Genomic DNA, 24,332 nt, shown 5'->3' with positions numbered 1-24,332 from the left:
CTTCTCTCTCTAGTCTCAGCAGTGGACCAATCGTCTGTTGAGTGCAGGCCCCGTCGATGATTTTCAGCTTGAAGGGGTCCACCAACTGCTGCATCAGGTTTCGTCGCATTCTTCTGAACACCATCAGGACTTCTCTCTCTCTCTGGTCTGGGCAGCTGTACAAACGCCTGTTGGGTGCAGACCTTGCCGATGGGTTTCTTGGAGTTTTCGTTCTCCCTGCGAAGCTTGACACGTGAAGTTCGTACCAAACATCTGGGTGCAGCCTTCAGGATTTGAGTTCCTCTCATCAGCACTGGCAGATTGACAGATGTCTTTAATGTCCTCAGCTACAGACTTGGGGTAAGACACAACGTTGTCTTGTTCTATCTGGCTGATGGAGGCACTCACATCAGGTACGTCTGCAGCACAAGCTTCGGTTACAATGTAGACGTGTTCTCTTTCTTCTTCATCTGTCTCTTTCTGTAAGTCACCGTTGATCACATTCTGGAAGCCAGCCAACATCTGTTCTTTAGGTGATCAACAGTTCCACTACATCGGGTTCTAACTCAAACAGGTAGGTGTCCGGATCTTCACCTTCTTCAGTTTGTTCTTCTCGGAGGCGTGCTTGCAAGGTTTCCTTTTTTCCGATTGCTTTCAGCCCTCGCTCACGGAGTTCTCGCCTCAGTTCTTTCAATTCAAGTTCGTACAGCAGTTTTGGACCATCCATAGTAGATCCGATCCCACTTCTGACACCAGTTGTTACGTCTCTCTTTACTATTCAGGCTCTCTTCAAACTGCACCACACGACACAACGAGCTTAAAGAACATCACAACTCAGGGCTCCAAAGTAACAGTAGCAATTTAATTTCAAATACATTACAACAGTGTACAGATGGCAACAACATTATTCTAACTGTCCAAAAACCTAGCCTTGCTCCGCCTGACTTCACACACTGTGCTGTTTCTAACTTCGCCTCGTACTGGTCACATTGCGAGGTAACATAAAGTGTTTTGACTCACACACTCGCTCTTATATAGAGTCCCTACTGGCCTTCTAGAATAGGATGGAACGTTCTTGACCACTCAGAATGATCGCAATCGCCGTGACTTGCGTTCGTAATATATACACACAGGTCGTTGCCGAACTGGCGTGTGCTGTCACTGGTCGCGGTTTACCGCTCGTCTAGCGCTGGCCTGGGGCGATTTGTGTAGTCTCAAAACACACACAGCCTACGACCATCTGTGTCACCACCAGGTTTATAACAATATTAAATAGTTGTACTTTTTACTATCCGGTTTACTATCATAGTTTATATTGCCGAATAGTAAAAAAATGCCGAATATTCGTCAGAAGCCGGAGCCGGAGCGACTATCCGGTGCACCCCTAGTTGAAACCCATTTAGCTACGCTCATAACAATTTAAGTGCGTAATTTACTTTTTTTATATTGAAGAGGGGGTTTATCGTAAATTTTGAAGGGGGTTTTAAAATCAAAATTTTCTTTAAATGTGCTCTTCGAATTTGGGGATTGTCGTTTGTATTTTTTTGTTTGTTTTGTTTTTGTGACAAGGTAGATTAGAATTTGGCCTATTTAGGGTGTCTAGAGGGTTTTACAATTTGAGAATCCACACTTGCACACAAGTATATACATACAGGCACAGCGTTTAAAATGGAGGCAACAAATACTATGTTGAGATGTAAAATTATGTACAGGTTTATTATACAAAGGAAATAATTAAAAAGGGTGTAATGCAGTACAGGCGCTAGGATGGGATCTAGCGTATTTACATAAATAGATACATCATCATTAGATGCTAGGAGCCAAGTGGTCCGGTGCTGCACTGATGAGACTAGTGTGACTGGTGCTGACGCTGTCTGCTAGTGGGCTGGTGTAGTGGATCCAGGCGCCGGGTGCAGTCCAAGGGTTGGTAGCTGAAGAGCTCAGCTGCCTGCGGCTTCTGTCAGTCAAGCCAGTGACAGGTCTGTGGCTAGCGTTGTCGTTTGGACACTTGTGAAGAGTAAGTAGGGCTGGTATCTGCAGATCTGGTGCCAACAAATCTGGTAATACCGTTAGGTTGCTACGGTTAGCCATAATGACGCCACTAGGATGTAGATGTCTTGCTGAGAAGGACATCTTCAGTGTGATATCATACGGAAATAGCAAAGGGAGCTAACAAAAAATAATTGCATCCCATCAAGGGAGATAACAATAGTAATGTGAAATCCCATAAAGGGAGATAATGATTAGTGATAAGGTAAGGTTCACCAATCACTGTGAATAGCAATTACACATTGCTTAGATAAGTGAGATGAAAGGGAAGGGGAGATCAACGACTGATGCTCGCCCATCTATATTATAAAGTAGAATGTGTGGTGTATGTATGTATGTATGTATGTATGTTACTTATAGACATCAAAACCGCTTGACCAATCTTGATAAAACTAGGCAGGAATGTTCCTTGGGTACTAACTTAGACCGTAGTGTATGTATTGTAGCCCTAAAACAAACTTAAGACCCTCAAAAAAAAAAAAAAGTTGTCCGACTTTATTACAGCTATAGTATTTTATGAATCTAGGCCATGTCTACAATGTTGACATGAGAAAAGATAGAAAGGATTTAGACCTAGATCTAATTTTAAGAAATACACTTTGCGCAGATTATTTTTTACTTTGACACATGAAAAGACAAAAGAAGATCCATTGATTTCATTATATAATAAAATTAACCTTCAATTTTGTGTTTCAAAAGCATTTTTTACATTAATTAGTTCCTTATATCTGTGATTACAGATTTCCTGACGAACATTCTTTCATTAGACAATTCCGTAATGAATCGCGTACTAAATATTAATTCGTTTAATTGTTTACTTTATAATCCCATCCCTAGATCTAAAACTCTAATTCAACTCTAAGATGATAAAACTTCTCTTCGCACATATAGTTTTATACTTTAACACATAAACACATTAATTAAAGTCCATTCATTTCATATTTTGATCAAATAAACATTCAAATTTGGTTTTCTAAAGCTACATTCGCCTACGAAAGCTGCGAAACCGAGTTGAGATAGGCCTAGATCTATATTCATTCATGAATCGCGTACTAAATATAATTTCGTTTAATTGTTCACTTTATAATCCCATTCATTTAACAAAGCTATCGCTCTTTTCGTTTTTAATAGATAAGAATGTATCGACTACGGGTAAACCCATTTTCGCAAACCTAATTTTATTTTCGTAGCGAAAGAGAAATAACGTGAAAGGATCATTAGCTAAGTTTAACATACATATAAATCCAATCCACTAGATTATTCAAAAGCATTTTTTACATAAATTAGTTCCTGATATCTACAGATTTCCTGGCGAACATTCTTTCATTAGACATTACCAAATGGTTACATATTAACACATCTCTCTTCTGAGGTCTGAGTCTATTCCTAGGCCTAGGTCTAAAACTCTTACTGAACTCTAAGATGATAAAACTTCTTTTCGCAAAGATAGTTTTATGCTTTAACACATAAACATACTAATTATTGTCCATTCATTTGATATTTTAATCAAATTAACATTCAAATTTGTTTTTCTAAAGCATTTTTAATACATTCGTTCGCTGTTCGCTAAAGCTGCGTAGCCGTGTTGAGATAGGCCTATATTCATTCATGAAAAAAAGCTCACGCATGCGCAGCACAGAACTCTAGATTAGTGTAGATTTAGATCTACGTCTACCTCAAGATCTACTTTATACTTTATACACATGAACATACAAAATTTAGTCTATTCATCTCAAATTTTAATCAAATATATGTAGGCCTACAAGCAAATGTTTTAATTTGAAAAAAAAATGGATTTAATTAAGCCTATTAGCTATTTTGATTTAATAGCTTCATTCACACTATTTTTACATTGACACATTCGCTTTACTTATTACATTATTATTTCGTTTAATTGTTTACAAAACACTCTCAGTGACTATATCGACAGTAATGCGCAAATAAAGACCCGCGGGTCGCGGGTAACATATGTCTAGTGCTTTTATATAATTAAACATAGAGCTTAAGTAAACAAACATGATTTTACCTAAGTAATATATTTTGGCTAACATGGTTGGTTAAATAGATATATAAATAATGAAGTGATCCCCTACAAAGGAATGACAGTAAATATATACTTGGTAATATGACATGCTTATAGAAATATAATGATAAATCCCAGACAATGAATTAATCAATAATGATATATTAACGGCGCGTGGTGAGCGATAATTTATCAGCGATAAGTTAATAATAGCTAAAGAGCTAAATAAATGTGGTAAGAATTGGTAATAAATTCTAGTCCATATACAGGGAATGACTTTGACTATTTAGTCACAGAACTAGTGATATAGAATATAATACATGAAGTGATCTACTTACATTATCCATGATAAGAAATATACAAACATGTACACACATAATGCAGTAAATAAATGCACAAATATATATACACAACTAAGTAAAATGGTTCTCAAGCACTTTACTAAGTCACATACCACCAATCCAAAGTAAAAGATAAAGGGAAGGAAAATGGTCTAGAACTCCAGCAAGAATGTCCGCTCCCACACAGCTCTTGAGCGTGAATGGCTCTCGACCGAAGGGTTTGTCCATTTAAAGATGGGTAGGAGGTGGAACAAGAGCGGTGGGGCGATTGGCGCAAATGTGATTTAGACTATCTGGCGTCTTTGATAAAGAATTTCCAGCTTGACCGAGACGATAGTTTCCGGGAAAGACATTGCGAGAAAGCGCGAATTGAAAGACCAGGAAACTGGTTGCCTCGCGTCCCTTTGTCTTCTGCCCAGGTGGTCGGAGGATGTGAAGGGGAGATGATCGGAGGTGGCCAGGGCAAGGTAGATTACCTTGACACTGGCTAGAGTTAGACGATCAGGGAAGAACGTCGGTCGAGTTGAATGGACTCTTTGAAGTGACCAGCCACTTCCGAGGAAGTGGGGGGAGGGGGGTCAACGGGTGTCCGCCAAGATAGGTAGAGGGAGTGTGCTCTTGTCAAGAGTCCAGTGTGGCACGTGTCAAAGTGAGGAAGGTAAAATGGGACATCGGTGCCAAAGAGGGTGGGGTTGGATTAGAGGGGTGGTGGCTGTGTTTTTAGCGCTTGGTGGACTAAATTGGTAAAATTAATGATTAAAGTGTTTAAATAAATTAATTAAATGCATGGACCTGAGTGATACCTTGAGTGAGCTAAAACGGGTTACAGTTTTGTTATAAAGAAGAGGGGGATTTAACTGCAAAACCCCCTGGTATGGGGGTTTAAACTCAAAATTCACTGGTAGAGGGTTTTAAACTCAAAACCCTCTCGTAGGGGGTTTTAAACTCAAAACCCCTAGGTAGGGTTTTAAACTCAAATTTAAAGTTTCTTCATGGTGTCTTAACCTTTTCGTTTCACACTCCCCAGGCACATAGACTCTACCTATCCGAGTTTCTACTTAATGGCTAAAATGTTGATTTTTTTTTCTATTTGGTAATATAAGTTCTTCTCCTATTAGTGTGTTTTAATTTATTGCTAACAGAAACTCTTCCATGATTATATCTTTTCTGAACTTGAGCTATACATTTCAATATTTAGCCAGATATCTATTCCTGCAATTATGTCTTGTTTTTCCCTTTTTTTAATCAGATTTCTAAGTTTGCCTTTCAGCCCAATACATCAGTGGTTTTCAGCCCATATAATTCCGTGATTCCATCTATACAATACCCATTATCTTGCGACAGCAACCATAAAATTCGTATATTTTATTGACCGAAGTTATATATCCCATTATTTCTTAGATTTGTTGCGCCTTTTCCTTCCATTTTCAACAGCATATGTTTGAGAAATAGTTTTTTCCAATCTGTTAGTCATCAAGAAATAGTCTTGATGCAAACATTTGCTGTACTTTTGCAAAGACTGACTCTAGAACTCTTGAGCTGGTGAAACAGAAACAAGCTCAATTTTTGCAGCGACATTAACAGTTTTGTAGAAATGTAGGTAACAGTATACAGCAATTTACAGTCTATGCGCAGCCATTTTCTTCAAATGTATTTGTAAGTAAAATGAATATGGTTAATACGAAAGAGAAAAGTAAACAAAATTCAATATAAAATGTAATTGAATTGTAAATTAATTATAATCAGAAATTTAATTTACAGAATTTTAATTACATAATTCTTTCACGATGTTTAGTTAGTAACATATGATAAATATATTTTGCATATCAGAAATTTACATTATGATAATTTAGGTATATAAACGAGAAGAATTTTACGGTTTGTGTTCGACAAATAAGAGTATTGTATCAAATGGGTCAAGTACTTATAATGGTTGAGAAGCAATGGTTATGTATGGTTTTTAAGACCTATAAATCGGGCTGAGGCGACAAATCGGGATCTAGGGTTCAAAAGATAAATACATAAGGGATGAAAGTTTGATGCCCATCACCACCTAATGTCCTGTGCGGTCCACATCATCCGCTGGTCAAGCCTCTCTACTAATCTATTTATTTACTTCTTTGATACAGGTTTTCTTGTATCATGCCAAAAGTTAATAAAGTAATGTTAATAAATGTGTTTCTAATATATCTTTCTCGCATTAAAGATTGCAAAAAAAAAAAAAAACAAGGTTACAAAGACTGTTTGTGGAAACACAAACTTGAAATCGGCCCCCGAAGTGGTCCACCCAGGCAGGTAAATAGGCAGGTTTCAATATTTTCAGAAAGAATATCAGAATGAAATTATATCAAAGACAAATGACAGAAAAGAATGGAGAAAGAAGGTTGACTGATCTTGTGTGGTGCCCCAACGGTCCAGCAGACCAAGAAATAAGCGAAGGTGAAGTTAGATGTGAACCTGGCCTGATATCATTTAATGATTATCTTATTGATCTAGTTGTTTTGTATAGGGTCAATCACTTATTCAAAGCCTCATAAAAAAACATTTCGTAAAAAAATAAAACAAGATTACAAAGACAGTTTGTGTGGAAACACAAATTCAAAATCGGCCCTCGAAGTGGTCCATCCAGGCAAGAAAAAAGGCAGGTTTCAATATTTTCAGAAGAATATCGGTATTAAATTCTATCAGAAGTGGTAAACCCAGGCAGGTAAAAATGCAGGTTTCAATATTTTCAGAAAGAATATCATAATGAAATTCTATCAAATGCAAATGACAGAGAAGAATGGAGAAAGGAGGTTGACAGATCCTGTGTGGTGCTCCAAAGGTCCAGCAGACCAAGGGATAGGTGAAAGTGAATGTGAAGTTAGATGTGAACCTGGCCTAACTGATATCTTAAAATGAGCATCTGATTGATCTAATTGTTTTGTAAAGGGTCAATCTCTTATTCAAAGCCTCAAGAAAAAAACTTTTCTGTTAAAATTTTTTTTAAAAATCCTTTAGTTTTGTGTTCCATGGTGATATGACCTCTCTGCAGTTCACGAGATAATATGAAAAACTACTTATTAATTGTTGTTTTAAATTATGTCCAACTTATTTACTCAGTAAATAGATTTTTCTCTTTAAAAAAAAGTTAACATTTTTTTTGTATATGTAGTATTTAGTATGACAGGATTTAGCAATACAGTTGTAAAAAAATAATATTTTTTGATCAAAAATCTAAAACCATTTGCATAAATGTATTTAAAAAATGGTAAATAGTTGTGTCCCTTACTAAAAAGCCTCCAGTGTTTGTTACTATTAATAGTGAATAGTTGTAAAAATGGTGTATTTTTATAAAAAAAAAAAACACTGCTTGCATAATTGATTTAAAAAATTAGATTTTTCACTTTCAGAAAAGAAAAAAAGTAGCCATTGCATCAGAACTTTGAATGATCTAAAATATCATGATGTCCGATTTTCATTTTTTTCTTCTAGCTTCTGAGATCTAAACGGGACGGATGGACGGACGGACAGACAGGCCACACAAAACTAATAGCGTCTTTTCCCCTTTTGGGAGCCGCTAAAAATGGCGTTCTAAAAAGAAAATACTATTACTTAAACTATTATTTAATTAAGTTTTGAAATAATTATATTTTACTTTTTCTTTGTAATAGCCGCCACTATTGACCGTTCCATTGACTACAGTGTCAATCCGTGTGATAACTTCTATAAGTTTGCTTGTGGACGTTGGGAAAAAGAAAATGTTATACCAGAAGATAAATCAAATTTAAACAGATTTGGAATACTGCAAGACCAAGTGGGCATTAAATTGAAATGTAAGATTTGTTTTTATTATAATAATGTATATAGATCATCATTCTCATTTACTAAATGTACAAATACTCAAACTGAGCTCATTGACTAACATATGAGATCCAGAGATTGATATCTTGAAGTATGCTATACGAGTCGTTAAACTAGAGATTGATATCTGGAAGTATGCGCTACGAGTCGTTTGACTCATTAATATTTGGAGGTATGCTCTACGAATCTTAAACACTAGAGAGTTCTCTTTATAGCTAACTTTTATTTTTTACTTAGTTAACTATAGCCTCAGCTATTTTTATAACACCTCTATTGAGGCCGCGTATTCGGAGTGGGCAAAACCCAAAACCTGGGTTGTCGAAATAGACTCTAACGATTTTCCTAGAAATTTGAAAGTTAATATATATGCAGCATCACGGTTGTGGGAATAAAGCCAATGCGATGAAAGGTCAACCTGAGTCAAACATACAGAACAGAACATCTTTTTGAATGAATCTGAGATACACTGCCCAAATAAATATAGAGATAGATAATGATACTGTCATGAATGAACAAAGTAAGACATATAGAAATAGATAATGAAACTGTTAGGAATGAACAAAGTAAGACATAAATCTATTTGCCTCAATGTATGCCTCCAGCTCTATCTTACTGTGTCTTTCGAGCACGATGAAGCAATTGGATTTTCAATAGCGCTTTTAATTTTTTAAATCTATAATATAGTACCACGTAACCGAGCCTCGCTTGGTTGAATAATTTCTTAAGGACTCGGTCCTTTTGGAAATATTTGTAATGACGAAAATGAACGATTGGGTAAAGACTACCAATCTGAAGAGTTGCTTTTGTGTTCTGTTAGTTCTAAATGAAATTGTTTTGGTATGGGACAGCAGACTTTGAAGAATGAACGCATTGTAATAATTCACCAGAAAAATAAAATATTACCCTGCATAATGTTAGTGATTCTAAGCTATCTAAACTGTAAATATTTAGTTATTTGCTTTGAAAAGAAAACTTGACCTATCACATTTATAGATGACACCTATTTGTTTACAGGTCATAATAAATTTTAGCAAGGGGTCAAACTAAATACTAGTTGACTGTATTGGGAGGTTTGTACATAAAGTTGTAGCGATTCGAGTCACCAACTAGTACATTTGAAAACCATCAAACAAAGAATATTCATAACTTGTGTCTAGACGTATAGTTTTTTTTTACTTGTAACGTTTTTTTTATATTAAGCGAATTAGAAGAAAAATACTTCTATGCAATATTTTATCTTGCCATGAGGTATACGGTGTTTGATATGTGACTGAGTAACAATAGTCGCTTTGCTAGTTATCAAAAGAGCTCGAGTTATGTTTACAGGTATTTATCTGCTTCTGGCTTAATGTGCTAGTAGACACACAAAGAAAAACTCTGAAAAAATGGGAACACCTCAAGTCCACCATACAAAAGACTTCCCTAGACATCTTTGGAAGAAAAATTACAAAATGAAATGAATGGTTTGACTCAAAATCAGCTATACTAGCACCTTTCATCAGAATAAAGAGAGATGCACTCGCTATATACAAAGCGAAACCTACCCAACGCAACCTGTTAAATCTGTAAGAAGCTAGAGTCACTGTACAGAGGACAGTAAGGATCTGTGCCAATGAATACTGGGTAGAGCTCAGTGAAAATATTCAGCTCGCAGCTCAAGTGGGCAACATAAGAGGGAAGGAATCAAAAAGGCTCTCGGACCCTCCCAAAACAAGTCAGCACCTCTTAAATCAACCACTGGGGAAATTATCACAGACAAGAGCCAACAAATACACAGATAGGTTGAACATTACTCTGAGCTCTACGCCACAACAAGCTCAGTCTCTGCCTCAGCCCTTAAGGCCATCATACAATTACCCACAATGAACGAGCTAGACGAAGTACCCACCCTAATAGAAATCATCAAAGCCGTAGACAACATGGCTGCCGGCAAAGACCCAGGATGCGATAGTATACCCACAGATCTTCTAAAACACTGCAAAACTACACTAAGCCAATCTCTACACGAACTGCTCTACAAATGTTTGCAAGATGGTGCTGTGCCACAAGACCTTCGGGATGCTAAAATCTTACCCTGTACAATAACAAAGGTGACAGAAGCAACTGCAAAAATTACAGGGGAATTTCCCTCCTAAGTATTGTAGGCAAAGTCTTTGCTCAAGTGATACTTCCCAGGCTACAAAAATCTGATCGGGTCTATCCAGAATCACAATGCGGCTTTCGCTCAGGGACATCCACAATTGACATGATTTTCTCCATCCGCCAACTTAAGAAAAATAGTGCAGAGAACAAAAGGTGCCTTTGTACATCGCGTTCATTGACCTAAGGCCTTCGATCTAGTCAGCAGAGATGGCCTTTTGAAAATTTTACAGATAATAGGCTGTCTACCCAAGATGCTAAATATAATTGTCTCCTTTAACCAAAACATGGTTGGTACTTTGCAGTTCAACGGTGCCTGCTCCGAAAGTTTCAGTAATACAGCGGAGTAATACAAGGATGTGGCCTGACCTCAACCCTCTTTGAAATACTATTTTCACTGCTAATCCACAAGGCCTTTGACAAATCCACCGAAGGCATCTATCTCCCCATTCCAAATTTGATGGCAAACTCCTAAATATTGCCAGACTAAGGACCAAAACTAAAATAAGAACCACCTTCGTAAGAGATATACTATTCGCGGAACGTGTAGCTGTAGTGGCACACTCACAAGAGGAACTTCAGTCACTAATGTCCCGCTTCTCTCAGTCCTGTAAAGAGTATTGCTTAACAATTAGCGCGAAGAAAACAAATGTTATGGGACCACCTGCCACAGCACCATCCTCCATCCTCATAGACGATGACGATGTCGTAAATGAATTCTGCTATCTTGGATCCACAATTCCATATAAACAATATATATATATATATATATATATATATATATATATATATATATATATATATATATATATATATATATATATATATATATATATATATATATATATATATATATATATATATATATATATAAACAAAATCAAAGCAAAACAAGATTACAAAGGGAGTTTGTGTGATAGGAAGTTTGTGTTATCACACAAACTCAGAGGCGTCCCAAATCGAAGTCACAAATCGACCAAAGGACCAAGAATATTTAAGCCATGGTCTTTTTTTGATCGTTTAAATTAATAAAATTGTAAATAAAATCATCAGGCGTTTTTTTTTTTTCATATAAAAGCAATAAGTAGAGATCCAACTGATCACCTATAGAGTAAGATCCAATTGATCACCTAAAAACAGAATGGAAACCTACCAGACAGTGTCTGTGGCAACTAGTGCGGTAGCTCAGGGTGTCATCCCTTCCCATCGACTTTCTTCAAATATGTTTCAATAAACACAATTGCTAGTTAGTTCTTTTTGTTGAACAAACACAGTGAGCTGATTACCTACTATTATTGAGTTTTACTCAAATGTAACATGGGTGTTAATTATATTATAAAATCCCACTGTTTATGACGTGTCTAGGCATGTTTGGGCATATAGATTTTAATATAATTATCTTTTCCGATGTGTCTGCTTTAGCCAAGATATATATTTTCAACTTGGTTGACCTCCCCAAAATGGTTTCACCTGGTGCGATTGCACCTTCTCTTTAAGCGCTGACTAAATAAAATGTTAACATAACAATAAAAACATTTGTAAAATATTTTTTAAAAGACAATACCTCCATAATTAAACTTCAAATATCAATAAAATATAAATAAAATAATTAAAAAAAAAATAATAAAAAATATTTGATTCAATTCTGGTATCGAAGCCTTGACACCGTCAGCTGCTTAATTGCTTTGTGTTGAACGTCCGCATTTTTTGAATGAATCGGCCAACGGGGAAGACATACTTATGTGATTATTGGTATGTTTATTATATGGACATCTAGGTCTAACACTAGAATAAAAGTTCTAATTTAGAACTCTTTAGATCTATGTAATCTATAATAGATTTATGTAAAAATATAAGCAACACTTTTCAAATTTTTTACAGGTGTAACTGGTTTGTACTGCTAGTTTAGAGGTAAATGGAATCGACACTAAATATTTGAAATCAAATGTAATGTAAAGTACTAAATTCATCTTTCTTATTCACAGCTCTGTTAGAGGCACCAATTGATCTTCAGGAATTACAGAGCATTAAGAAAGCTAAGATTTTGTATGCGTCCTGTAAAAATGTTGGTAAGTAAATATGTCCATTTCCTTCGCCTTTTCTATTTAGAAAGCAAAGAGGTTGTATGCTTATAGTATCAATATAATGTTATTTCATATACAGCTGACTCTAGACAGTCCGACACTACTTATGCCACACTCACTAATCCAAGCCAGTGATGTATGCATCAGATGCACATATTTTAGTGTTATCAAGTCTTGTATGATAGTGATCGAAATTGTCAAACGCAAGAATAAAATATTGTCTTCCTGAAAATGGAAAATTATTACAATTACTCCCACTGCATTTGTGGCATCAGAAGACCTACCGTTTATAACATTAGGAAAAATATATGGAGAAAACATAATATTTTGAGAAATTAAACAGACATCAATAGAAAATCCTTAAATCGAGCAAATATTCCCAAGTTGAGGAGCTTCTTCGTTTTTCTTCTTTAAGCAATACCTCTATTCAAGTCACAGCTTCATGGAAGGAGGACAGAGGGTGAAACCTGGACTTGGATCTCCAAATCGGCTCTAACGATTTTCCTAGAAATTTAACAGATTATGTATATCGCTGAGAAAAGAATTACGAGTTCGTTAGTCACACTGGGAAAAAACTCTAGTCTGAACATAATAATTTTTCAAGTACAAAAAAAAAAAATTTGGCTAGAGAACTAGGTCTAGATCTAGATCCAACATTGGTTTTGAAAGGACTATCATGTTCGGGAATTTCCAAACGTAAGGCATTATTGATTCAAGTGTTTAATTAATGTTCAGGAAAATTGGTCGCATTTGTCGTCTAAGTCTAGATCTAAAGGCCTATCATTAGAATATAATAAATTGTAGTGGATCTACACATTTGCTTAACCAGGATTCTTTCTCGGGGGAAGGGGGTAGGGGAAAGGGACGAGGTAAAAATGTTCCATTGTTTTTTAGTCTAACGTTCAAGAGTTTTTAAGAGAAAAATATCGCTCTATAAACTGTATAAGGAGGTATTTTAAATGTTTTTCTAGTTTTTTACACTGTTGTTACACTCTAAATAAAAGTGTTTTTACCTATACGGTTAAATTCTTCGAAGTACAGATAACCTTTGATGATCCGACGTTTTTGACAATCCGACACCCATTCGGTGTAATGTTCTGGGGTGGGCCTTACATTAGCAAGATATCTGTTTCTATTAGCTAATATTGTACAAGTCTTTAAAATCTTTACGACCGTCAGCTACAACTCCTTCAAAACAACAACTCTTTCAAAAAAGTGTTGAACAATTCTTTCCTAGGATGATAAATGAGAACAATGCACAATCTCTAACGATGTGAACTCTCTATCCAGGCTCTTTGCAAACACTGCACCACACGACACAACCAACTCAAAGAGCTTGACAACTCGTGGTTACAAAATAACGTAATTCTTTAATGTCTAATGAATCACAGTCAATAATGTAAAATAGCAACACCCCACTGACTGTACAATTGCTTCACCGTAGATAACCGTACTGACATACAAACAGCTGCAACAAACTGTCCTGGCCTCTCAGCTACTTTCTAAACTTTACTAGATTCAAATGTTCCGAAACGACTTCACACTGGACTGACTGTACCGACTGGATCTCGAAGCATGAATCCCTCGATCGTGACCTTTGTGCTCTTATATTATAAAGAGTCCACGAAGGCATTCTCGAAACAGATAAAACATCGCCCGTTACTTCTAAACGATCACATGACCATAGCCCATAACCATATCCGACGTGAAAGGCATGTTACAAAGTCCATGTTTTTTCCTGTAACCTAGAGATTTTGCATCATCTGAAGTTATGTTCTAAAGCCAAAATGAATATATTAACTGTAATATTAAATGCAATGTAAAACGACAAGACATCAGCTACAGTTTTTCTAGACTGTAGAGGTTCGTAATTTATATTTAAGTCGTCATGTACAGTGACATTTAGAACTATCAGAACTTTCGGATTGCTAGACGTTTCCCCAACGCTCGATCATTTTCGTCACTACAAAAATTATTCCAAATTGAGTTCGGGTAAATTTTTTACCAAATCATTCAACCGAGCGAGGCTTGGTGACCTAGTACTTATTTAAAATGGTACAACGTTTTAACCTATTGATATAACCCTGCCCTGCACAGCATCCAAGCTAGTGCAGAAGGTGAGCACTGTATGAGACTAGACGGAGAAGTATGTTTATATAAGGAAAAAAAAAACGAATTTCCGCACAAGTCAGAATTTATGAAGAGACTGTATTAATGGCGGACATTGTTATTATATGTTTGTGATGTCCCGATATCAATAAACATCTATTTCGTTGATTAGCCTCCCTTGAGTTATTACATTTGTGTCTGGAAGTGGGATTGGGAGATTTAATGGAGGTAGGATCTTATTTCTTAATGACATCACAGGACATCTAAGAAACGGCTAGACGAGTTGGAATTGAAAGAATGGAAAGAAGAACTTCGATGGCGTAGATTGAAAGGTTTGAGAGCGACGGTGAAGTTTTCAGGTCACACCTCATGCAAGCTCAGATTGAGGAAGATGAGGATCTAGAGATCTGTCAGTTTGAGATAGAGCCTGATGAGGTCTTAGGCCGTTTAGATGGAGTCATGCAGTTAAAAGCGAGATAGAGAAACAAATCTGCTTGGCATCTTTATCCAAATCGCGGTGCCATGCATTCCTGTGCCGCCCTCATTTCCCCTCCCTTGAGGGTTCCAGGTTAGGTCTTGCCTTGTTATGTTGGATGCAGACTTTCGAAGGATGTGACCTATCCACCTCCAGCGTCTCTGAAGGATGTCTACTTCAATGGGTTGCTTCTTTGTTCTTTGCCACAGTTCCTCATTCGAGATCTTGTCTGGCCAGAGGATCATAAGAATCTTTCTCGAGCTTTACCAATGCTGGTTCTAACTCTGCATCTGTTTCTCCATGGCTTGGGACCATTCTATGGCGTTGTTGAAGGACATTTATATAATCAAGACTGCATAAACAGCGGTGATGGAAGCGCTGGGGATTGTAACACCGTTTATGACTGTTGTGGGCTAGTCTTGCTGGTGTGATTTTTAAGAAGAGACTGTGACAAGTCGGATTAAAGTATTGACCGTTTTGGGTGTCTAGGGGATTTTTATGGTTTGAGAATCCTTACTTGCACATATAAACTACAAGCACAGCGTTATGATGCAGGCAACAAATACTATATTTAGATGTAAACTTATGTACAGTTTATTATACAAAATAAGATAATGAAAGGTGAAATGCTGTACAGTTGCTAGTATGGGATCTAGCGTATTTACATATATAGGACTATCATCATCAGATATTAGAACCAAGTGGTCTGGGTGTCATTAGGCTGCTTGCTTAGCTTTAGGTCCGGTGCTGCACTGATGAGACGGGTGTGGCTAGTACTGATGCTGTCTGCTGGTGGGCTGGTGTAGTGGACCCAGGCTCCGGTTGCAGTCCAACGTATGGTTGCAGAGCTAAGCTGCGTCTACCAATCAGTCAAGCCAGTGACGAGTCTGTGGCTAGCGTTGTTACTTGGACTCTTGAAGGATGAGTAGGACTGATGTCTGCAGATCTGGTGTCAGCAAATCTGTTATCAGCTTTAGGTTGCTAAGATTTCAGGCGGATGTAGCCTATAGATAAAAGCTGCAACAATATGATGTATGCGTCGGTTTAGCCATAATGATAACATTGGGAGGTAGATGCCTTTCCGTGAAGGACATCTTCAGACTGATGTATAGAAACCATAAGCTAGTTTCATATTTATCAAAGGGACCTAACAAATGAATATAGTGTCCCATCAAGGGAGATAACAATAATAATGGGGACTCCCATAAAGGGAAATAACAAACAGTAACAAGTGATATATGATAAGTAATATAAGTGACGCTCACCAATCACGGTGAATAGCAAGTACATACATCACTAAGATAAATGAGATGAAAGGGGAAGGGGAGATCAACGTCTGATACTCGCCCGTGCTCTCACATAAGTAAACATAGAGCATAAGTAAATACATACTCAGTAATAAGACATGTTTATAGAGGTGTTTTGATAATTCCCTGCCAAGGAATTGATCAATGATAATATATTGAATCCTCGTGCTGAGAGCTAATATATTAGAAATAAATTAATAATAGTCAAAGAGCTAAATACATCTGGTAAGAATTGTTAATAAATTCTAGTCCAGATGGTTTGAACATTTAGCCACAAAAGTCATGATATAAAATATAAGTATACAGTAATCTACTTACATTATCCATGATAAGAAAGCACAAATATGTACACAAACAATGTAGTAATAAATGCACAAATATATATATATATATACATTACTAAGTAAAATGGTTCTCAAGCACTTTACTAAGTTACATACCACCAATCCAAAGTGAAATAAGGGAATGAAAATAGTCTAGAGCTCAAGCAAGAGATAGATGTGCTCCCTGTGGGCTCTCCAGCGTGAATGAGATCGGACGATGAAGTTTGTCCATATACACGTGGATAGAAAGGGTGGGGTGAGTGGTGGGAGATAAGTGCAAAAGTGGTCTAGACTATCTGGCGTCTTTGACAAAGAGATCCTCGCTTGACCGTGACGGCGTTTCCGGGAGATAGACACCGCGCGAAGGCGCGAGTTGAAAGTCCAGGGAGTTCGCGAGGTGGTCAGAGGATAGAAAGGAGGGGGTGGGGTATCAGAGCTCGGCCGGATCAAAGGAGATTATACCTTGATAATGGCTTTGCGCTAGACGAACGGGGAGACCGCCGCCCGAGGTGTCGAGTTGAATGGCCCCTTTGAAGTGACCAGCCGCTCCCCATAAGGGGGGGGGTCAACGGATGTTTGCCAAGATAGGAAAAGGGGAGCGTATTCTTGTCAAGAGTCTAGTGTGGCACGTGTCAAGGTGGGGATAGTAAAAGGTGACATCGCTGCCATAGGGGATGGGGTTGGATTGAAGGGGTGGTGGCTGTGTTTTAGGGCTTGAGGGGTCGCTCTTGCGGTTGTAGTCAGCCCCTATTACGATGGCTTATTTCGTTTCGTCACAGAGACATGTGACAACGTTTGCTGCGACAATCTCAACGGGATGTACCGAATCGAAAGGAAAGACAAATAAAGAAACCAGAGACGTTTCTTATGTGCCTAAAGCTTTTTTTCCAGATGTACCTGCTACAAGTACCTCAATGATCCGGACAATTTAAGACAACGTTGGGTTTGTTGATGTACCTTAGAGATCCCTTTCTATCTGCCAGTACCTGCGAGGGAAACTCAAATCCTTATAAATATACACTTTTGCTTAACTAGAACTTTAGGTTCGGCTCCTGGAATTAAGATACCTGTAAATGTTTGGCAGAGAAAATATTTCAAAATGTATGGCATAGGAGATACCAGAAAACTGCAAGCTTGGCTTCCAGTGGGACTACAAATCCTTCGCAAGACGTCCATGGAAAAAGTCCGCTGACGTGGCCTTTTAGAACGGCTCTGGGAGCTACAGTGATCGCCACTACCTCTATGTGTTAAGTTGCTAGCAATTATGACCTCCACTACCTCCCCCTATGTCAGCTGACTGGCGTCAGCGAGAATCTTGAGGTCGAAGCAGCGATCACGATATCGTCTCAAGAGCAGACTGGTCAACTGGAGGAAGAGAAAGCGACGGTCGCAGATAACTGAACAGATTGATTTCGTGGGACCCTGCTTTCTGTGGCGCCCACAATCAATTTCGAACTTCACTGTCAAACCTCCAATGCACTGTTATGAAACTTTTTTTCCTGGACTAAAAGTGATGAGAAGGGGGCAATGTTATAATCCTAACATGCACACCTCCATCCAAGCTAGTCCAGAAGGTGCGCACTGTTAGAGACCAGACGGAGAAGTATGTTTCCATTAGAAAGAAGATAAGGTCTAGAACATAGACATATAGATCTATATATATAGACTGGACGATAAAGTAAAAATTATTATGGGAAACATTTGGGAAAAGATAAGTTTGTATGAGTTATACAGCAGTTTTGAGCAGTGTAAAATTAAAAGTATTTATAGTTTGTTTGTTTTTCAGCCATAACCTATATAATTGATAGAACCCCTTTTGTATTATTATATCTCTAATCGTGCCTAATTATAAATAGTTTTAAATGCTAGATTTAGATCTAGTCTATATAAATACTATAGTAAAAAAATACTACTTACTACTAGTACTATACTACTATACTATACTATAATTGTAATCTGTATAGTCTAGTCTATAGTTAGTATATAAATAGTCTAGGACTAGATTCAAGATTGTCACTAGATCTATAATCTATACTTATACTAGATCTAGTCTATAGGCCGCATGCATAGATGGTAGACTGACTAGTTTAATATAGTAGTAAAAAGTATGAAAAGTATTAGACCTATTTATTACAAATATTAGTCATATTTATTGGATTTAGATCTATCAATATTAAACTAGTGACAGTCACAGTGTCAGTGATACTGAATTATTCTGACTTACTGAAACTGAAAGTTAATGTGTATAATATTCAATTTTTTTTCAACCTTTAGAATTTATCCCTTGGCCTATCGTACTACGAACATTAGAGCACGTTCTGCTCATTTTTTTTTTTGTACTAAAAACTAATTCTAACAATTTGAATCGATAAGACGACCGCCATACATTAATAAAGAAGCCATGTCAACAAACATAGATCCACATCACAAACCTATATATATTTGCCTATGTCTATGATTATGAAACAAAGGCAAAATATTGGGAATATGGCAGTTTTGTACTTTTCAAAACTAAAGATCATAATTATATATTGGCTGAAATGTTAGTCCTAGAATTTATAGCTCGATTGCCGCCATTTTTTTTCCACATAGATAGAGTACATAAAACATATTTGACTTCCCCCAAATAAAAATAACTTCCTACTACCAGTCTATATTTATTTATGTCTATGGTCTAGAACTTATGAAGAAGGCTGTTCTCAATGCAGACATTGTTATTATGTGTTTGTGATGTCCCCGTGTCAATAAACTTCCATATCGTTGAGTTGCTTCCCTTAAGTTATTACACTATAACTCAGATATTTTACTCAGTGGATATACATTAAGTATGCTTTTTCAATGATAACAAATTCTTTTATCTAGGTCTTATAAATGAAAGAGGAGATGATCATTTTAAAGAATATGTGATCAAAGAATTTAGCGGCTGGCCCTTGACATTTGCCGGATGGAATGAAACGAGATTCAACTTAGAAACATTATTGCAGGCTTTAAATCGTCGTGGAGTCATGCCTATGATACAGTTATACGTTGGCATAGACTATAAAAACTCAAGTAAACAAATATTAAAGGTATGGACTCTTTTATTTTATCTTACAGCGCATTTAATAAACTCTCATTTTTAGCGGCCTCCGTAAGGGGAAAAGCCGCTATTAGGTTTCTGCAAAATATCTGTCATAATACTCAGAATTCATAAACTAGAAGAGAACGAAAGAGTATTTGAACTTGCGTTGTGGTTTGCAAAGTTTAGGAGCAACGGCTACTTTTTGTTTTCTAAAAGCAAACCATTTAGTTTATAAAATTAATTATGCAAGCGATTTTTTCATAAAAATACACCAATTCTAAAACAATACATAAATGTAAGGGAGATATTGTTACAATATGGTAACAAAGAAAGATCATTATTTGTGTATTTTTACCATCACTAAGACAAATATATTTATAAATTGTACAAGAAATGTTCACAACAAATATAATTCCTATACACTTAAGCGAGAAATTCTTATATATATATATATATATATATATACATTACGCCAAAGAAGATAGCGAAGAGGGTAGGAGCACGTTCACAGCCATGCTTCACGCCATTTTCTATTGGGAAGTGATCAGACATGTCCCCATTATGTCTGATCTGGCCTTTTTGACCCACTTGAAACTGCTTTTGACAATGGATAGGAACGTAGGTGGGCATCCCAGTCTGGCCAAAATTTTCCACAAACTATCGCGACTAACCGTGCCGAAAGCCTTGGTGAGGTCCACAAAGGCAGAGTATAGGTTAAGGTTCTGCTATTTGCATTTTTCTTGTAATTGTTGCAGAAAAATATCATGCCAGATGTACCTCTACCGGCTCTGAAGCCACATTGGCTCTCAGATAACACCTCGTCCACTAAAATGTGGGTTAGTCGGTCGAGCAATACTCTAGCAAAGATCTTTCCTGCTACTGACAGAAGTGTAATGCCTCGATAGTTGGAGCAGATAGACTAGTCACTTTTTTGTATATGGATATGATTACGGAATCTCGAAGTTCAGGTGGGACCATGCACTTCTCTTAGAAGTTGCTGCGCAGCCCCAGCTGTGACTACATACTTTGCCACATCCATGGCAAGCATAACTATTGTCCGCAGGTGGTCTGTCCTCGTCGAGCTCCTCTGTCGTAATTTTCTGAGGAACATTTGCCAGCGATTCCCCCGATACGTGCCTTATATCACCAAATAGCAGGCTATAGTGTTCTGTCCAGTGATTGAGTATGTCCGACTTGCTAGTTAATAGGGTAGAACCATCGGAGGATCTTAGCGGCGCTATAGTCTGGTAAGTTGGGCAATAGGCACATCGGAGCGACTCATAGAAAGAGCCTGTGTTACCAGTGTCAGCATGTCTCTGCATGTTTACGGACAGCTCGCCACCAATTATTTTTTAGTTCCCTGACCTTTGACTGCAGAGTGTGACAAGAAGCTTTATAGAGAGTTCTGGCTGAGTTGTCATTAGGGTTCGCAAGAACAGAGCGATAGTATTTATGCTTATTTTTTAACACTTCTTGAAAAGCGGTATTGTTTCCATCAAACCAGTCTCTGTTGGGTTTACTGCAGTATCCCACGACTTTGGCTGTCACGTCCTGAAGTATCGCTTTTAGCTGGCTCCAGTTACTCACTGGATCATCGTCCTGGGGGCTTTCGGAGATCAGCCTCGAGAAGTTCTCTGAAACGCTCTCGTACGTCAGCCAGCCTATCAACATTTAGCTTCTTTGCCCTAGACAGGCCATCTTTTTATACCATCTTGATGGACAAGACGATGGTCCGTGTAACAGTTGGCACTCGGCATTACTCTAGTGTGCACCACATCCCGGACAATCTAATTCAAACTAATTAATACAATTACACTTACAATTTTTTTAAAAGTATCTTTTATGTTTTTCTTGTTCCTTATATTAAAATCTTAGATTTTGTACTTGTCTTATAGATTATTTCTTCTTTTCTGTTCGACAGATTGATCAACCCTCATTTGGCATGCCAGGTCAGAAATACTACCAGGTTAAAAGAAACGACACAATGTTAATGGCCTATGAACATCTAATACACAATATCGGCAGTCTGTTGGGATTCGCCAATCAAAGTTCTAGTCTAGAAGAAGCTAAAGCAATTGTGGACTTTGAGATTTTATTAGCCAACGTACGTGTTAATTGTTTCGTTATCTCTACAGAGAGCTTAATCACTTCCTCGTGCATACAAACCCTAGCTGACAATTCTACCACTAAAGTTAGACGAATAAAATTAACCTGTCATTACTTAATAAAGACGTAAAATCGCGTAAAATAACTAAAACTAAGCATATAACGTGCTGAAATCGCAGCTGTAAACAGTGACCCCACGCGGGGAGAACGTCCTCACCAAGTGACACCCAAGTGGGAAAAAAATTTATCTAGGCATAAGCAGTCACATCCAAAAATAAAATCTCTAGATAATAATAATAATAAGGTTTGTCTTCGAGTCCGAAGACTAGTGAGGAATACAGTATTTCCCGTGGCTGCGCAGCCCCAGCTGTGACTACATATTTTGCCACATCCATGGCAAGCATAACCATTGTCCGCAGGTGGTCTGTCCTCGGCAGCGGATCTTCTTTTGGTCTCAAATGTGTATCCCGGGGCCTTTGTAAGTAACCTCTAGCTGTCTCGTTCTGACTCCGAATGCAACCAGGTGCTCTCTTCTATGTCAGCTAAGGTAAGTTGGCGCCTAAGCTGGTCTTTGAAGCGTTTCCGTTGGGCGCCTCAGTTACTCGACCACCTTTTAGCTCACCAAAAAAGACTGCCTTTAGCATACGTTCGTCTCCCATCTATAGCCAAAAATGCCTAAGCATATCTACTGGAATAATCTAGTTCTATATATTTTGTCAAAAAAAAAAAGATTACAAAGAGAGTTTGAAACTCAGAGGCGGCCCCCATCGAAGTCACCAGGGAATATTTAAGTCATAGTCATGTTTTGATTGTTTAAATTAAGAAAAATGTTAAACATCATTTGGCGTTTTATTTTCACATAAAAAAAAACAGGACACTTTATCTTTAATAAGACTCTTCTAACTCTTCTAGAATAAGTAGAGTAAGATCCAACTGATCACCTAAAAACAGAATGGAAACCTCCCAGACAGTGTCGGTGGCACCTGATGCGGTAGCTCAGGGTGTCATCCCTTTCCCATCAACTTTCTTCAAATGTGTTCCAATAAACACTATTGCTAGTTAGTTCTTTTTGTTGAACAAATACAGTGAGCTGATTACCTACTATTATTGAGTTTTACTCAAATGAGAGTCAATTCTATTATAAAATCCCACTGTTTATGACATTTATTCAAATGTAATTGCAAATTTTACAAAGATATTTAATTAAAATTAGATACAGATTTAACAATACCTGAACAGGTTTCCTTTGTTATACTTTAAGAAAGAAATAATATAAAGTTGTGCTTTGTCATTTAAATTTCCATCTAGACGTGTCTAGACATGATTGGGCATATATTTAGATATTTTAATATAACTAGTCGACGGGTGGCGTGGCATACGCCGCTATTTTGCAGGGTCGATCTTAGGCCACTGCAACCTATGCGACCGCAGTGGCCCCCGTACTTTTATAGAACCCGCACTTTCATAGGACCCGCACTTATTCAAGGTGTATAAATTATTAAATTAAACCATCTTGTAACTTAAAACAGATTTCCCGCGCCCTCCTGTCGATTTACCAGGAGCTCCTGGAAATCTCCCGACACTGCAAAAGATACGAAAAAGTCCTTAAAATATACGGAATATATAGTCAAAATTTGTCATTTTGGGGTGTCATTCAATATGGAAAACGCCAATCCTACGCTTAATAAATAAGAACGGCACTGTGCATAGCCGTAATTGTGTAATCTGGTGAAAGAAGCTTCTCGCGCCTCAAACTTATAAAGAATTACTTGAGGTCAACAATTCTCAAAGATAGATTGAAACATTTGGTAATTCTTGCTATTGAGCGTGATCTGTGTAGGTAACGGAATTCTTATGATATACTGTGTGACTTCGCTACACGCAAGTCTTGTAAAGTAATTCTGTACTTAGTAAAGAATGAATAAAATGCATAGACGAATATATTTTCTAATACAAACTCTTAAATTTCACTTATTATTCGCTTCCTTACCCAAACTTGGCCCCGCGAAATCCGTTTCGCATAGGGCCCCACAATTGTTAAGTCCGGCCCTGCTATTTAGTGACCTGTAAATATACATAGTAGATTACTTGTTCTCTTTCCATGACTTCTTTGTCAAAATGGTTAAGTCCGGCGCTGCTATTTAGTGTTTGTAAAATGTTTGCTTGTAAAATGTTTTACATGTTTCGGATGTTCCTTCAGAGTTGACGATATTCTACTTCCTAGTCCAAACCTCCCGCAGGACGAAGGGGGATGAAAGCGGGCAGGTTTGAACCCGGGACTATCGATAAATCAAAACGACAGTTCAGCGCGCAAATCGCACAACCAGGCAGCCATCCGTAGTGACCGGTGAATACTTGTTCTCACCCCCCTCTTGTTTTTTCGTGGGTTGACTATATGCAGAAATAAGAGAGTGATCTTTCCTTTACTTCTTCTTACTTCTTCTCGTCCAAACTCTTGAGCTATGAAGAGAATTATATGTATAGTTTAGCTTT

The 24,332-nt window shown here is 37.4% G+C and overlaps 1 protein-coding gene across 2 annotated transcripts in view; it reads left to right on the top strand.

The window, feature by feature from the left end:
• Nucleotides 1–24,332, top strand: part of LOC106058204 (neprilysin-1-like) — a 217,447-nt gene that overhangs the window by 97,446 nt on the left and 95,669 nt on the right. For both annotated transcript variants that reach the window (XM_056007389.1, XM_056007388.1), the window contains exons 5-8: nucleotides 8,046–8,207; nucleotides 12,360–12,443; nucleotides 19,535–19,740; nucleotides 21,655–21,837. In XM_056007389.1, the coding sequence (XP_055863364.1) occupies nucleotides 8,046–8,207; nucleotides 12,360–12,443; nucleotides 19,535–19,740; nucleotides 21,655–21,837 (635 nt within the window). The remainder of the gene's footprint in view (nucleotides 1–8,045; nucleotides 8,208–12,359; nucleotides 12,444–19,534; nucleotides 19,741–21,654; nucleotides 21,838–24,332) is intronic.

The sequence above is a fragment of the Biomphalaria glabrata genome, chromosome 13 (genome assembly GCF_947242115.1).
Source record: "Biomphalaria glabrata chromosome 13, xgBioGlab47.1, whole genome shotgun sequence".
NCBI lineage: Eukaryota > Metazoa > Mollusca > Gastropoda > Planorbidae > Biomphalaria > Biomphalaria glabrata.
The sequence above is the reverse complement of the archived record's forward strand: the minus strand, read 5'-3'. Positions and strand labels throughout refer to the sequence as shown.